At 31.7% G+C, this 18,606-nt stretch overlaps 2 protein-coding genes across 3 annotated transcripts; one reads left to right on the top strand and one right to left on the bottom strand.

Annotated features, from left to right (window-relative positions):
* Positions 1-11,959, top strand: LOC105338937 (solute carrier family 35 member F3). 2 transcript variants are annotated; one of them, XM_011444260.4, is made up of 8 exons: positions 1-335; positions 2,501-2,822; positions 3,243-3,468; positions 4,039-4,164; positions 6,374-6,440; positions 7,283-7,402; positions 8,053-8,142; positions 9,444-11,959. In XM_011444260.4, the coding sequence occupies exons 1-8, from the start codon at positions 311-313 to the stop codon at positions 9,653-9,655; spliced, it is 1,188 nt and encodes a 395-aa protein (XP_011442562.3). In that variant the 5' UTR covers positions 1-310; the 3' UTR covers positions 9,656-11,959. The 2 variants fall into 2 exon arrangements, with proteins under 2 accessions (XP_011442562.3, XP_065941391.1); XM_066085319.1 differs by lacking the exon at positions 1-335 and adding an exon at positions 2,141-2,266.
* Positions 11,960-15,041: 3,082 nt separating this feature from the next.
* LOC105338927 (uncharacterized) lies at positions 15,042-17,737 on the bottom strand. Its single transcript, XM_011444237.4, has 3 exons — positions 16,879-17,737; positions 15,883-16,038; positions 15,042-15,556 (listed from the first exon to the last, which is right to left on the bottom strand). Exons 1-3 carry the CDS (start codon positions 17,333-17,335, stop codon positions 15,357-15,359), a joined length of 813 nt encoding a protein of 270 aa, XP_011442539.2. The 5' UTR covers positions 17,336-17,737; the 3' UTR covers positions 15,042-15,356.
* Positions 17,738-18,606: the final 869 nt, after the last annotated feature.

Below are 18,606 nucleotides of genomic sequence, written 5' to 3' on the forward strand. Positions count from 1 at the left end.
ATTCAGGTAGAAATGTGTATTTCAGATTCCGCCGCATCTTTTTTTTTATGTAGATGTGGTTATAATGGTTTTCTTTTTAATGCCAAGCTAACATTTTTTCTTCTGCAGGAGAAAAACACCGGGTAATTATTGTCGATTCTAATTTCAAACCACTTACTTTCCAATATACCAGAGATGTGTTTCACAGGTTTTTTTTTATAATAACATTTTCTGCCGGATATACGGACATGTGATGAAGAAATGTGATACGCTCTGCTATGTTCATGGATTTTCGCAATAAATTGTTGACAGATAGTCCACCTTAAAGAAAATGGCAGGAAGTGGCGCCATAGAAGGTATGATTTCTCCCCTTTTGATTCATTTCTTCCATTTTGTCTGCATGTCTATGTCTCCACAATCTGAGAATAAAGCAAAATAAAATTATGGATTATGCAAAGATCCTTAATGGGAAATTTCAGATATATGTGCTATTGGTATCTTGTATTTTTTGTGATGCTTCTATATCATCTATGGGTTTTTTTTCTTTGTGATTTTATTCTTAATGCATAATCCGTAGACAAGCTTACGATGTGGAATTGATATTGATTTCCATTCCTTTTAGATTTTGCTTATGATTTTTACATGCGTATTTAGGAGACTTACAATCGGTTATCATCCTGCTAAGATTTATCAACAAAAGGCCACGCCTCGTTATTTTGCCAGTTTTGAGAACAACGGCTGCTTCTAATGGGGGATTAACATGCGAATCCTCATCACCATTTCCATTTTTATCGAGAGCTTTTCTTTGAGATGTCGGGTTTTCGCATTTAAATCATCCATTGACAACACACTGTTAAAGCCTTTGCATGTAGAGTCATTGCAAATGTACAAATGATTCATTACACCGTGTAAGGACTTGACACTGAAGATTTGTTTTAATTTCTCCATCAGCTAAAATATACCATAATAATGGAACGTCATTTCACCTATCAGTTATCTTTTCACGATTATTTTTTCGGTATGAAATGAAAGAAAGAATAATTATAAGATTAAGATACGATTATGGTCTCTGAGAGTATAAAAATGTACATGTACATGTAATTAGAAATAAGTACTTTTTAAATTAGAATCCGTAGGACAATATTTGAAAATCAAATATCAAGTTGGCTGTAAGGTTCACTAATTGCGTTCTCTCTCTCTCTCTCTCTCTCTCTCTCTCTCTCTCTCTGAAAAAAAAAACAATTTTTTAAAAATTATTATTAACTAACCATTAAAACAGAGAGACCATGATAATATATCATCATCATCAATGTTATATAAATTGCATTTTCAATATCCATATAATCAGTTTTTTAAATTATTAAATATTTTTTTTTATCTGATAAGCATCTCAAACTGTATATTAATCAAAATCTGTTATTTTTTTCTATAACATATTATTCAAGTTGGCTTTCGCCAAAGGGCGACAAACGAACAGCTGACAGATGCAACGATAATGATAGCACAAACACCAAATAACAAAGAATCCGATTCAATATTCGATTTGGATATTAACATTATTTGTTTAGGGACAATTGTCATTTATTAAAGCACTTCCGCTGTCACTGATGATAAAAATTAATCTGTAAAGAATAACGGAGATTCAAAATCCGGAGGACTACTCTAAAGTCTTTATAACCAGAGGTATTGGCAACTAATTTTAATTGATTTGACGTTGATTAATATTTTTTGTGCACTGAATATCAAATAAAAATTTAGAGAACATTTCTTTTCAGATGATAGATTTTTCACAAAAACAGCACCCGTCGTTTGTTTTTTTTTTAATTATCTAAAATGTAATGATTGCGTTAATTTGAATACCATTGTATTGGGAAGCACAACAAAGTTTTCATTTTGTTACATATTTTTGTTACATATTTTTGTATCGTATTGTTTATAGACTTCCTTGTCGTGCTCATCAACCGTATTCAATAAAATGTATATTCTACATAAAAAGAATAACAGAATATTAATTGGCAACAGTATTTCACAGGTTTTCCTTAGTCTCACCAAGTATTTTGAGGGAATATAGTTGTTTTTGTCGGGTTTTTCCGCTTCATCATTTTGGTCAACGTACACTTTTCTCTACATTAATCTTTCACATGTAAATGATAACATTGGCAGGAGGATCATCTGTGTAGTAGAAAATCGAATTTCTGGGGAAAATAATTAAAACCTCACGGTCATGTGTATTTCTACTAATAGAATTTGTTTTCCGATAGATGGAGGATGTTTCCTTGGAGTATGAGTATGTCCATGTATTTGAGTTATTACAAGATTTTCATTCAGTGTATTTTTTGTGGAAGGGGGTATGATGACGTAATCATTTCCATGTTGATTAAGCTACCGGAATATTTGTGGTGCCGTGTATTCAGATTCTTTTTTTTTTAAGCGAGCAAACAGAATATAACCATTGACAGGGGTAAGAGATTTGTTCATATTTTTGGAAGTATGTACATGAACTTAATTTTTAAATTTTCAGTTGAACGAACGGACATTACCTGCGAGTCATCATTTGCCAATACTGAAGTAACACCAGATCCCAAAAGCGGCGTTTGCTGTTTGTGCAGAAATGGCAAATCCCAACAAAAGTTTGCCATGGCCTGCGCCATCGTCCTCTGCTTGGCCATCACATGGGTAGCGAGCGCCCAGCTCTGTCGGGAAACCTACATCCCTGGCCAGTTCCTCTCGCCTCTACTGTGTCTGTATTTTTGGTCATCGTGGCTAATTTTCTTCTATCCTATGTATGTGGGCATCGAACTACTTGTGTCCAAGGGGGACTTTCCTGTCGGACAAACTTTCAGGTTTGTTGTAGTGTCATTCTGACATATCTTATATTTAACAAAAAAAATATGTATTATAACTACTTTATATTTTTATTGCTAAAATTAAAATATGTCAGAAAGGCAGTAGGCTATAATGAATACAAATGAACATTACGATACTAAATAATTTAAGCTATCATAAGAAATATCTTTGATGTTATATTAATTTAAAGTTTATTAGTTTGATAAATGTCCATGTCACAGACAGAGTATTCTTGTCCGTGTCTTATAACGGGGAACGATATTGGGATAAAAATAGCTTTCAATAGTAATACACAATCTACAGTGCATGAAAATTGGGTAATGAATGATATCGCATCAAGAAACTGAAGATCTTGTCCTTGGCAGCATTTGATCAGAAGGACCTACATTTAGAAATTGTTTGTCTGATTCTTTCAGAGAGAATCTTCATATTTACGGACCTTATGATTTCCATGTCGGTCGCTTTGTGTATAAGACGATCACACTGTGTTTCCTGTGGGGGCTGACGGGATACACATACGTCCGGTCACTGGACCCGGGTTTCCTGGAGACCACAGACATCTCCGCTCTACTGACCACCAATCACACCTTTGTCTACATGCTGTCATGGATTGTTTTGTTTGAGAAATTCGTACCACTCAGGGTAAAAACATCCGTTTCAGTAGGCCACGTGGTCTGCTATTCAGATTCATTTTTAGATTTTAAACATGATTTTGCTAGCCAAAGACTATTATTTCGTAAAAAAAAACTCTCAATTTTTTTTTTAGCTTTGAACTCTGATATTGTATATTGAAATCCTATTATCCAGTCTGAATTGTCATGATTCGTTTTGAACATTTTACAAGAACTTACAAGGGTTGGATGGTCGTAGACGTTTTAGGCTATATCTACCTCCTTAAGTAGGAGAGCTTTGTATTAAGATAATGGGGAAAATTCCGATTTGAACGTTGAAATATTTGGAATTTTCAATTACCGATAAAATTTTTGTTAATTGATAAGAAGATTATATATAAAATTTGAAGATAGATCAAATGGGTCATTGGTTGACAATCCAGCCTCCTTAGGGTATATATACAGAGTTGTTTGTAAGAACAACATATAATATAACAATCTTCATTCATGTCCCTTATGTGTTTTTGTCGATGCAATCACGTCACAACAAAAACCTCTAAACAGTCCGACGATAACAGGCTGTGTCGATATCTACTGACAGATATTTGCCCTCATCCTCTCCATCTCCGGGGTTGTCCTCTTTGCTTACGCTGATGGATTCGGATCACACTCGACCTGGGGCGTTGTTTTGGCCATCTGTTCGTCTTCAGCACTTGCCGTTTTCAAGGTAAGACTCTTACGTTATATATTTTTTCACTTTGTGTTAAAATGCCCACTTTACAATTCACTAAGATTCAATGGTTCAATTCAATTTCTTTATTGCAAAGACATACGTCTTATAGCACTTACATGTATAAATGTGAACAATACATGAATAAATAATAATAATAATGGACGGTCAGTCCTTACAAATCTATAGAATAATTTGTATTTGGAGGATGAAATAGCACATATATTATATATATATTGATAGTAATAACAATTGAAATCAGCAAATGACACTTTATATAGTCAAACCATTCTGAGTGTGAGGGCTTTGTAAATGAATTTTCCTAAATTACACAATTCTTTAATATTGTTAACACTTAATAACTGTATTAATTTGTACATGGATGGTTTACACCAGTAATACTTTTTTATGAGCTTTGATCGTAATGCTAAGTACATTGGACATACAAGTATAAAATGATATTCGTCTTCAATGTCTGTTATACAAGTTTTACAAAATCTTTTGTCTCTTGGTATATTTTTATGTCGACCTGTTTCAATAAGCAAATTATGTGAGGACAACCTCATTTTGGAAATACATTTTTTATACAACCTTGGTATTGATTTTTCTAAATAGTATTGTAAGCAAAAATTATCAACTAAGTGCTTGTAAATAAAACATTTTGTTTCTATTTGCATCTTGCCATGCAGCGTTTGAATAAAGTTGTCTTTAAGTCTTTTCTGAATAATTGGTAAACAAATACGACTGTTTAAATTATTTTGACCATTCCACATGTAGCCAAGTCCCAGATTATATAATTGGTCCTTAATAAATTTTGCCCAGCTTTGATAATTTTGTTTTTCGTTTTCACAAATACAATATGACCAGCCATAAGCAGCTCTTAATATACAATTTTCTGTCTGTAATAATTTAAACCAGAACTTAAACATTCGATATATACGAATAAGATATAAGGGTAGACGCCCAGTCTCGAAATATAACATAGTTGTATTAGTATTTTTCCGGACACCAAGCACAAAGCGTAAAAACTCAAGGTGGACCTTTTCAATATCTTGTCCCTTGTGGGAACCCCAAACTTCACATCCATAATTTAAAATGCTACACACATAGGTATCAAAAACAGAAAACAAAGTACAATGGTTTAAATAAAGCTGATTAATTGTTGATCAAGATACATTAAGAATTATTATGTTAAAAAACCATCTGTGTTCAAACTTGTTCAGTTATTAAGTTCAAACAATACCAAAGAGTCATGTAACCTTGGTAAATATCTTCACTATGCAACTATGTTCAGAAATTCATTGCTCTAGTTAAAATTATACAATTTTTTTTCTATTACAATTGGTAAATCATAATTCCAGTATTATATATATTTATTGTATCTTACAATATCTTATATGTTGTAAACATATATGAAAGTTGTATGTTGTTCTCCATAGCGAGAGCGCAAGCTCTGCAGAGACTCTGAAGCCTACTGGCTTCGCATTTTGCGTGCCTCGCATATGTTTATAAATGTTATTATGTTTAATGCTGATGAGCTTATTGCTCAAACGTGAAATAAATAATAATAAATAATATTGAAAAAAATAAATAAATATAAAACAAAACATTTTTTTACCATTTTTTTTTAAACGTTTTCATTTTTTCGAATTAAATCATTATTCGTTGATGTTGAGAAACTTTCAATATAAAAATTGAACAGTTGATTTTTCCCTAAACGATTTCGCAACTGATTAAACTCACAAACTGAGTCATTAATTCAATGGTTCTGTATGGTATATCACAAGTTCCTTATGTCAAGCCTAATAGAGACATATGAGTTTGGGCAAAACAGTACAAATATAAATCAATTGAGGATTAATCTGTGTAATGTTAACAATTACGTACATCGATACTTGTACGTGTATTTTTCAGATATTCGATATTCTTGTCAGATTAGAAATCGTGAAAGGCGCCACCTGTGTGATAATAGTACAATGTACATGAATCTTTACATCACATGCTATTCAAACTTTTTGTAGAGAAATAAATACGTAACGTAATAGTTTTTGTCAGATCTAAAACTGAGAAAGCTGACAATGCACCATTGTCTTTGTGATACCATTGTATATGTATCTGTCTTGCATCACCTCTTATACCAACTGTTGTAGAGAAACTGACAACGTAACGTGATACTGATCTCCATTGTTCTTTCTACCGAGCATAGGTTCTTTACAAGAAATGGATTGGTCGAGTGAGCTTTGGTCAGATCTCCATGTTTTTATCCATCATGGGTAAGAGGAACAGTAAGAGATATTAATTTACAATCCTCCTTTTACATCCATATTGATCTCCAATAAGAACTCAGTCAAATGAGACAGGTGGTTTTTGGTTATTATGATTTACCAGGTACAATTGCAATGCTTTGACGTTCATCATACAATGTACCTGAGTGTATCGTGATTAATTTTATCATACTAGTATATTGTGCCGACCAGAATCCTATACATTCTTTACATGATTTAACATGGTCCTTCGCCTAGAGATAACTTTAACTGAATACAAAATATAATTATGTGTACCCGATAAAATATAATTGTATGTACCCAATAAAATATAATTTTATATACATGTACCCAATAAATTATTATTGTATGCACCCAATAAAATATAATTGTTTCTGTTAAATTATGGTCAAAATGATATGTAAGAGTTATTAAACGAAAATGAAACATCATTATCTGTTGTCTGATTTAATTTTCTGATAATTAATATTTCATTTTTTATTTATACATTTGTTATAAATACTTTTTCATGCATATTGTTTAATATATGTATGGTTTAATTTATACAATACCGCATGCTTTTAATTTTTAACAACTGAATACATTTAATTGTTAAAACTATATGTGTGTGATACTAAACGACACTAATTGAAAATTGTGTTTATTAGGCGTGTGATTTATAATTCAAAGGATGATTTTTAATTAAATAATACCAATTATCATTTATTATAACAATTCATTTCATATCAATCATCTCCTTGATAATTAACTTTACTTTCAAATCATCCCCATTTTTACAGTATAGCGCTATCATACTGATTGTTATGACATGCCTCTTTTTTTCCCATAAGGACTTGGAAATCTTCTTACTCTCTGGCCAGTGATAATCATCTTACAATACACAGAATTGGAATACGTGAAATCCAGCGTGCCTTGGAATGTTCTCTTTGGAGTTGCTGCCTTGATGATTGGTAAGGATGCTGTATTCCAATACGAATGGTCTGAAATTGCTATATATCAATACGTAAATGCCGAGTATAAAGGGAAAACATTCATAAACAAAGGCGAAGGTGTAACTCTCTTGAACTGCGTCATGCGTCGTTATTGAGGGTTTTCTTTTTATAAAAGAAAGAATGGCATGTGTTTGACAATTATTTGAGACTTTTGTAATTAGAGATGGAACATTGAATGTTTTGCGTTCAAAAGAATTGAGGAGTGGACGTCATGATTGAAAAAAAAAATAATCATTGTTTTTTTTTGTGTGGGGCTTTCCGTTAGTTTGCTTTGTACTCGTATTTGATATATGCTTCTTTCCTCTCTAATGATGTGTTTTAATAAGCTCTTTATCTGCCTCCCGTGGTCACATCTATACGCTGTCATTCTGTTTGCGCAACAACAAAAAAATCGCAGGAATACAGATTTACGAAAGATGCGAAATAAATTCAGATTTTGTCATGGATTTTAAAAATCCGTTGACGTATCTAAAAAAAAATCAATGAGTTCTTTCTTATACATTCATATCCTAAACTGTATTTTAATTATCAAATTAATGATGAAATTGCTTGAAAATTAGATACATTGAATTCGTATGTGTTTGAAATCAAGTTCTATTTTATTTCAGTGTTTCAATTTTTATCAAACTACACTGAGTGCCTGACCAATGATTTGGTCACGGGCCTCGGAATGGTGGTGGCGATACCAATGTGTGGGGGTAGGTTTAAACAAATTATCAATTTTTAATATGATATACATGTATATTCAATCCTGTGTAAAGTATTTATTGGAACTGTTTATATTCGTGAACATTGAAAAAAAAAACTATTTTTAAGTGAGCATCCACAGAGCAAATTTAAGAAATATTATAATTTTTGAAAAGTTTATAAACTTAACCAAATTTAACCTGTTTGTTAAAAAGTTTTGTTCAAGTGCAATTTGCATGCGCATGAACCAATAAACCAACGGGAAAAAATAAAAGAACAAAAAAAAAAACAAAAACAAACAAAAAAAGCAAAACTACCCACTGAAAAGAAAAAAATTCTTGAAATTCGATGATTTTTCATGTTCAAATAGGTTATTTATTTGAATACTTACAATTCCGTCTTCGTAAGTTACTGATATATATATTTTAATCTCTTTCATTTATTTTAAGAAAACAAACTAAAATCGATTGAAAGAGAGACGTAGATATAAAAAAAAATCAATTGCTTTGCTTTCTTTGGTGGATTATGCGCGATATAAAGATAGTTATAAGAGGAGAGAAAACCTGCCGACGATGTTGGTTTTTTTTTCTCTTCAGTGTCCGCTTCTACATTCATACACCGCGTATGATCCACCAAAAAAAGCTCCGTAATGTTTTTTTTTTTAATTTCATAAATAGATCAACTGTGTGTCTGTCTTCTTGTTTATAATTGAAAATTGTGCAAGAACTACTGTAATATCCAAGTTATACAACAGAGCTTACGGGTATTTCTTTATCATCACGTCACAGATATACCAGAAATAGAAGCTTATTACGCATTTGAAAGAGTTCATAAGTTGAGTAACCAAAAACAAGCTAATAAATGAATCTGTATAGTTCAAAACGATTTAACAGAACATCATTGTAAATAGGTAGAATCGTAATTAGTATTCTAAAGTGCATTATGCATTAGACGTTATACATATCTGATATTACAAATGATCAAGAATTTATTCATAGCCAGTTAGGAGTATCTCTTATGAATCCAAAAATTGTACTTAAATTCTTTGGGTAAAAAATTACGTGAATTTTAAAAACTTCGATCCCATGATATTGCATGCCCTTTTTAAATCTACAGTTAAGATTGATGGACGTCATTGCAAAAATCAGTAATCATAGAGTAGAATTTTAAACAATTTTTAAAAATCAGACCTTTGTACTGTACAATATTTCATTGATAATATATGTGCGGTTTTTTTTAATTCAATTATCAAAAACCAGACTTTTGTACTGTCACAATATTTCATTGATAACATATATGCGTCTTTTTCAAGTCTCGGACTACATTTGGCGGAGCCGCACCTTTAACGGGATGAAGTTCTCTGGGGTGGTACTCTCTACCCTGGGTCTGCTATTGGTCCTTGTGCCAGACAGCTGTATTGGGGAAGTCTGCACGTCCTGCATGAAACACATACACACCAAACCGAATATCCCGCCTCCCGAGAGAAGAGGCCGACGTGCACGTAGGGACATCATACGAGCTTGACCTTGACCTTAGTTACACCACTGCATATTTACCATTTGGTTCATCTGATCTTTTCATCCTTTATTCAAATGACTGTTGATATGTCGAAAAATATAGTTTGCAATTGGTTACAAAATTGAAATTTTCCATAAAACCTTTATATTTTTATTTTGGTCGACTATGCTTCGTAAATTTTTCTATTACCCTGAAATTTTAATAATTTAAATGATATTAACGGATTGAGGAACAAAGCGTTATCGATCATTGGCTTTCTAAGCTGTTTGAAACAAAGTTGATTGTTCAATGACAAATACTAAGCCAATTATTTGTACCTATTTACGATATGACTATATACGTATATATGTAAATATGATAAGGGCTCTAAACTGAGATATATATTATTTCTTTATATTTAGATTTACAAATAATTTGTAGAAATACTCATATGATTTTGTCCTGATTTCCAATTAATGTGAATGCTTTTAATTTAGAAACACATGATATGATAAATTTGACCAATATTTCCAATGCATTCCCATCGCTTTTCACAACTAGTTTTCCATGTGGTAAAAATCAGCGCAAACTTGAACAAAGATATTTTCATCATATAAGTATATATCCAAGACTTGTAAATGATAGACAATACTGCTTGTCCAAAAAATGTAATTTCGGATTATTTGTAAAATAGCGCCATATCTGACGTCATATTCTGCTAGAGTGCAAATAGACATCCCATGACAACTCTTCTACAAAACAAGAGAACAATCCAACATAACCGAAAGATCAAAATTTTAAAACTAGAATCGTACTTATTCCATAGATTGTTTTACTCGTAACAACAATAATGAAATTTTTACCATTTTGTACAATTCCTGGAAATTTATCAAACAAAAAATAATTTGGTAAAATTACATGACGATGAGATGGTCTAACTTGCCAAAAAAAGTAATCAACGTAGATTTTTGTTGATTTTTCTAATTTAAACGGGTTATCGTTATATGATTAATTAATATAAATTGCAAAATAAGTCTTTTTAACCTTTGGCAGAACATTAAGGGTTATTAGCCGCATTTTTCCTGTCGGCTATTTATTGTAAAATTTAGCTTACTACATCAATAACCACACCAGATTAAGGTTTATGAACATTTCTTTGTCAAATGGATTTGGAAAGCAATTTTAAGGGGCTCAGATTGAGACAAGATGAAAATATGTTCGTTCTGTGCTTCTTACATTTTTACATTCAAAATGTTTTAAATTTAGTTACAAGTAGAATTATTTTCATAACACGTTTTGCCAGGAAAATATCAGTTAAGGTCAAGATCTAGTCAATGTTTCAAGAGTGTCTTTTATGGGCTAGAACCATTATGACGTCATAATTGATTTTGATGAATCTTTTCCCGTATTTTGCAGTTTTAAAGGAATTATATAGAAAATAAAACAATATTTTGACATTCTATCTTCAATCACGTGAAAAGTGATCCCGGTACCTATATTCAATTTGACATCATTTTAAAGAAGAGGTCAAGAGCTTGTTTAATGCCGTTTTTGGAGAGACTGTAGGCATTCTAGATATATTTCATAAGTCAAAAATGGACAAAACTCCGAGATTTGTTGCTTTTATCCTTCATATTTCATTGAAAATGGTTGTTTAAAACATGATTTTTAATTGAGTTTACCAAAAATTTAAGCCCCGGTACACCCTATGAAACAAAGATATTGTTATGAAGCATCATTGAAAGAATTTATATCTTGAATTTCATAACCCTGTAGGCACCTCAATTACTAGATCTTGACCTTAAAAAATACATATCTTGTTGCCTTAAGCATATTTGGATTACACTCAACATTTAATCATTGTAAAAATCTTAAGTACAATATTTGTTCGTTGTGTTGCTATGAAAGTTTGAATTGTTGCTTATCAGACTGTGTAAAAATATGTAAAATGAGTTGAATTACATTCATCAACTTATTCTACCAAATTTTTTATCTTAGAATGATGTCTTTTATATGAATGTGAGTTGTAGAAGTTTGTTTGTTATACATATTTTATATGTTCTTCATATATATACACTTGAGGTTTGTTTTGTGCAATTTTAAATGAACTACCACTCAGTAACATTGAAAACTACAATATGAAATATACTTTTTATATTATTTCGAACAATAAAAAATTAGTTCGCAAAAGCACAAATCCTTGATTATGTTATGTAATCGATTGTATAAAATACAACATAATTATTATTCAATTTCTTTGTACTCTCCGAATAAACCGGACCCTAAGACTACTAAGTAAAATATAAAATATGGAACATTATTATTTTTTTTTTAGCAAAAATGTTTGAAAAATCTCTTTTTACTATCTAATTAAAGGATCGCAATTCGAGCTTAAAACTTAAATTATTATTTCATTTTTTTCATTTTTTGATGTTCACAATGCTTTTGTTCCTATTTCCAATAAGCCAAAACTTGAGAATCATTATTCAATTAGCAAGATATAATTTTTTTTTATTTGGAAACAAAGCTCGTGTCATAATTTTGTTTACATAGGGAGTGCTGTATAGACAATATCTGGTTAAAAACATACTTGAATATGCCAAACTTAAAAAAAACTGTTGAAACATTAAAATTAGAAAAAAATTGACAATTTTCAACTAAAATCATGACAATGACCCTTTAAATATTTCAAACAAAAGATTAATTTTTTTTTAATTCAAAAGTTATGAAAGCTTAAAATATGTAAATGGTCTTGAGGCCTGGAAATCAATTTTTACCACATCCATGAATGGTAATTTTGATTTTAACTTGCTACGAGAAATAGAGTTTGAAACATCATCATTTCCTAAGTTTTTAACATTACAACGAAATCCATTAATCTAATCTGTAATTTCGTGCAGTCATTCCAACTGTAATAAAACGCACAATTTAAACGGTGTACTGTGTTTAATCCTGCATAAAGTATACCCGTGCTATGGCGACAGTTGAAAGTGTGTGGCTAACGTCCAGTAACTTATTGCTGCTAGATACACGTTTCAACGTTACAAACGTCATATGCCAATTAATATTTTTTGACGTTAAGAACCTGGATGTGTGACAATTTCTATGCCTGTCACCTGTCTGACCGTCTCAAGAAACTTAAAACTACTTTTTCTTTCTCGTCTAAAGAACCATTGGGCCACTTTCAGTAAAACTTGGCAAAATGCACATGTTTAATGAAAAGAGTTGATAAATGGCCTCAACATTTGCAATTTTCTTACTGAAAAAAATGGAGTTAGCTTCTGAAGAAATTCTTCTTTCGCTGCAGCAAAAGTACAATTATTTAAGATTCTTATTTGTTGAATTCGTGATCTCAAGACCAATAGGTTGTATTAGTACAACATAGCAAAATGTACGGAACAGTAGTCTGGTACAGTACATTTTCAAGACCCACAACGTTACAATTTGTTACATGTGTATACTACTATACAAGTCCTGATACATAAGTAATGTATACTCTGAATTGTTCAAACAGTTATATGGTCCTAGAAGGGGATCGGATCAGCGGTAAACAAAGGAGTGTATGAGAAAATAGAGTTTTAAAAAAAATAAGAATAAGACAAACAGTCAATAATTTGCTTAAAGTATACGTGTTTAGCTGTAGAAATAGTAAAAAAAAGTAGTCCGTATATTCTGCAATTTTTTTTTTATGGAATATACATTTATATAAAACGACATTATTGAATACGGTTGATGAGCACAAAAAGGAAGTCTATGAACTATATGTGTACTTATTCGATACAAAAATACGTAGCAAAATGAACTAAATCTAAGTTTTGTGCCTCAATGCAATGGTATAAAAATCAATGCAAACTTTACATTTTAAATTTTAAAATTTTTAAAAAGAAAAACGACGGATGTTGTTCTTAGGAAAAATCAATCATCTAGAAAGAAATGTTCTCTAATTTCTTATTTGACATTAATTGCACAAAAAGTATTAATCAAAGACAAATCAAGTAAAATTAGTCGCCAATACCTCTGGTTATAAAGACTTAAGAGTAGTCCTCCGGATTTTGAATCTCTGATATTTTTTACAGATGATCTTTTATTATCAGTGACAGCGGAAGCGCTTTAATAAATGACAATTGTTCGTAAACAAATAAAGTTAATATCTTGATCAAAGATTGAATCGGATCATCTAATAATCTGTTAAAAATACGTTTTCAATCTAACGTTTGTCATATAGAGGAATGGCAGATAGATAGACGTGATGAAAGTATTTTTGCTCTAAGGTATCGCTGTCGAATTATTTTCTGCTCAGCGCGTAATAAAGCAACATAGCATTAGTTATAGAACTTTTGAGTAATTGAGTGAATCAAAACCAGTGCCTGGCACTCAAGTATTGGATGTTATTCTAATTGCTCCAATTCAACTCCTAGTTTCGTCATGGTGGACGAAATAAAATCGATGAGAACTACTTGCCCGCTACTTATTAAAGATTGGTTGCATCGTTAAATTTGATATGAACATGAGACTTTTCACTGATGCTCAGGTGAGCGATAATGCCCGTCTTTAAAAAAAGTGTCTAATGTAAAAGCGAAGTATATGAGACTGCAATAAAACAACATAAAGCGTAAAAAGTAAACGTGCGAGAATCTGTTCCTATCCTGTTATATGATGCTTTATGAAATTCCATACTCGATAAATCTGGGCTTTTGTTGAAGCAATTTTAACAACATTTCTCTGATAACTAATCTATTTTACCAATAAATGTTATTTGGCTTAGCGCAAATGTTATAACATATTAAAATCCATCTCACCCTTTCAACAAATTTGATGCTTTTTGCTAGACAGGGGTTTGTGTTTGTGACAAAACCACTAGCAGTAAAACACCAAAACAGCAATTTTAGATATTTCTTCACTTAAAATTACGTGTGCAGATATACTATGACATCATGAACGACATTTACGAACTTGTTACAGCTTTTAAATTGATAATTATATCTAATGCAGTATCACTATCAAACAGAATATTGGTATATGTTGATCAACGTCATATAAATTATGATAAGACAAAAATATATGATATGATATACAACATTCTGATTATTAATGTACAATGTGTAAAAATGAACTTTTAACCAATTTGCCATATTAGAAAACATATACTATATATCCAACATAATATGTATTTCACCTAGTTCATGAGATGAAAATCATTTGCCCTGAAAGACAATTGGAAAAGTTTAAATGTACAAGTATATAAATTCATAATTACAGAATGTAGTATGAATTCATAACAATATCACATATTGTATTATTGTACTTTTTGGGAAAAAGGTTTACAGGCATTATTTCATATCCCCATTTTCAATTTGACATGAAAATTGTGATGTAAAAATTAGTATTTTTTGGTGTAGTGGTCTGTTTTAAAGATTTTGATTGTTAGTTTATCAATTGTGAAAGATTGTGGTCCTTCATTTCGACAACTCTAATTTCTCGAACGAATGCTAGGGAAGAGGTAGCATTGTGTAAAGTGTACAATTTACGGACAAACAGACAAGCAGTCGCCGGATATCGAGTATCCAAAAAATTTATAAATGAGCTTACAGCTCAAATGAGCAATAAAGTTTAACTCTGCTATCAGGATTTCCTTCTGTTTGTCTCCTCACTGAAGGACTGCTGCATGTGGCAAACATATTTGCAGAGATATGTATTTATTTCATCTAAAATCGTTGGCACCGTGTTGTCAAAAGAACACAATGTTTAGTCCAAGGAAGAGGACCGTCATTGCTGCCGTCGGCGCCGCGCTGGCACTGAGCCAACATGCCCACGATATCTTGGAAACTGGCACTTGAAGCTTCCCAAAGTTGTTTGACACCATTGTAATCTCATCTAATTTCATGTGGTTAGTGGTGAAAATCAGGACACCTACCACTATACTGCTGACTGAAATGGTGAGAAGTAGTTTAAAACTGTGAAGGTACCGTATTTCTGGCGGCTAAAACAGCTCAGAGGTCATTGTAAATACATTTCAATCTCAGCTCTAGAACAAAAAAATCTTCCCTCCTAATAAATATAATTGGTAGTCAATACCAAATATATATTTCTTTAAGTAAGCTGAATTATGTATGTAAAAATGGTAAAAAAGTAAAAGAGGAAACAACAGTTGTGATATGTCAAATGAATGTTTTGAAATACAATTAAACGTTAAGCCGCTAAGGCGATTTACAATGAATTATCTCTAAGATAAAGCGCATATTGCTATTGCTTACCCGAGATGACACTGGTTAGGAGAGTCATCACATGGGTGAGTAGCATGTCTGCCGCGATGGACAGGAATAGGCACATAAGGATCAGGATCACCGTTAGGAGGGACATTCCTAGAGCCAGGATACAGAAGCCTCGGGAGCGGCGGATCCAAGAGTACCCTGTCATGTAGAAATTAAGCATGAGCCACACATAAATTATCTAGTATAAACTGAGTTTTCACTTGGGGTTTCATTTTATAGCCGATGCCAATTTTGTGGGATTGGTTTAGAGGGAAAACCCCAATATGTTTTATTAGCAAAGTTAATGAAGCAATATTGACACAGCAAATGCCAATAACAGGGAATATACTCGTTACTTAAAAATTCTTTTGTAACGATGCTTTTTATTTCATTTTATTAAGTCATTTGGCTAAATGTAATTGTGTTGAATCTGACTGTAATTAATTAAAAGTGTAATTTACACACTTTTATTCTCTAAATTTTCAAAATGTTTTAAGGGGGTTTGTCTCTTCTATGGTTTGGGCTTCTTTTTTTGCTCTTTTGTTTCAAAATGGAGGTACTAAAACATATTTCATGTTTTTGATAAACATGTTAAATCAATAGATTGATAAAATTGTGTTTTTCTGTCCCTTTTAAGATTTAATTAGTGCAATGTTGTTGTTTTGCGAAAGACGCAAACACAATTATGAAGATTATTGCACATTGCAAATCAAAGGCAAGAATGATGTGTATAAAAATACAAAAAATCTGGTCTGTCAACCTAATTTTTGATGTTTTGCAGTTTACCAGTGTCTCACATTAACGCAAATGTAACGATAAAACTTTTTGAAACAATAATGAGAATTGCAAAATTTATTTTACATACAAAATAGTTGAATAAGATTCCACGTGGAAAAGTTCAAGTAATTTTCATTTAATACTAAAACATTGATGCAAAATACCAATAGATATGGTAAATTCTTCTTATTTTTTTTCTGGATATCAAATGTCAACCTTTACCTTGCGTTCCAAATGGTTCAAGACAATGTTCCTCTGCCTGGACTTGGGTACACACTTCTGTTTTCCAAAGTCCTACTTTTACTTGCACTGTGTAAAGCGGTGGTGGTTCATCAACCAATGAACGCAATAGGCTTTGATTTACACTCTTTTTGGTAAGTAAAGCATATAAGTCATTTACACCCAAGGAGGATAAGTTACGTTCTTGTTGCATTGAATCGTATAAATATATCACATTGGACACATTGGAATCCTCCATTTTCACTTCTTCATCTAAATAATTAATTTTTTCGTTGGCGGATAATCCATTAAAGTCGAGAGTGAATTCTATATATTTCCACGAAGGGGTAAAGAGTCCGATCAGGAAGATGGCCACTGTCATACTGGAAGAAATAAAACTGATGCGAAGAAATATGGTTGATTCGTAAAACACATGGTTAAACTTGTCCACCATGATCATGTAAACTGTTGTCTTTCTTAACTGCCATAAATACTTATACAGCACAGACACGTGGAAAGTCCGCTCGTTTTAATCGCCGTAATCCTATACCTTTCCTCGACCAATCGATGTTTTCTGCGAGTGAAGTTTGGATTTAACATGTTCACTTCTACTGCAGTTGTAAAATCGACTTACTGAAATTTCATCAATAATATTTACCCCTGAAATTTTAAATTATTAGATTTTATAAATAGATAGTAATTCGCATATTATTTCTAACACTGGCTCTTTGATGCTTAAAGCATATTTCGAGTGTTAATTATTATACGCAATCAGTTTAAATGCAACAATGATAACTGTGATTGCATAATGATAATTGATTAAAATATGATGCATACAATTTCCCCAATTTATGGGATAATCTACTAGTATTATGAATAATCGTCTTGTCATCACAAAGACATTTTGATGCAACCAACATTATTTTCGATTACTTGTAATCGTAATATAGTCAATTACAGCCAATAATTTCAATGTAATTAAAACTGTCCTTCCGAATACTTTAAAATGCTCTTCACACAAATATTTTCTTATGATGATATTTGATTTTTTGATTTAGTAAAACAAATCGTTCTTGTCTCATTATTCTTTGTTTAGATTGTTTTTATTGATTATGTAATTTGTAGAGATAATTTCTGTAACGGTATTTTAATCAATGTTAGAGTATGTAAGAAATCTCTCCCCATTTGCGTTTGCCAATTGACATGTCTGAAAAATTGACATCAAGGTCCTACGAACGTTTGTAGGACTTGGAAAATGTTTGTTAATTGGTTTCTAATGTCAAATCTTTACCAGTGGACCGATAATAAGTGACCTTCTCGATCCAAGGACCCCTAGCCTAAAGCCTCTATTCTGCTCTTGGTCTTATTTCAATGACATAGGAAAATTAGATTTTTTTCATTAACGATTTTTGAGAGTTGATTTTAATCAACTCTCCTATGCAGTTACTCTGACAAACCGAAAGTGAAACAGTGTTTGGACCAAAGCACAAATCATCGCCGCTGACAAAACTTAGTTCTTGAACATAATTGATAAATTCGAAATAATGTAAGCTAAAACATCGATAAAATCATCTCCCGTCAGTTCCTCGATACTTTGATGAACAATGGGGGCATATGAGACATAATGAGTAATCATTTGGTTTTACTCCTTCTCTCGTATTCATTGGAAACATTTCAAAGAAGAGCTCAAATAACCAATATATTACAAAACATAAAAACAACGAACATATT

The sequence above is a fragment of the Magallana gigas genome, chromosome 5, assembly GCF_963853765.1.
Source record: "Magallana gigas chromosome 5, xbMagGiga1.1, whole genome shotgun sequence".
In the NCBI taxonomy this organism is placed as follows: domain Eukaryota; kingdom Metazoa; phylum Mollusca; class Bivalvia; order Ostreida; family Ostreidae; genus Magallana; species Magallana gigas.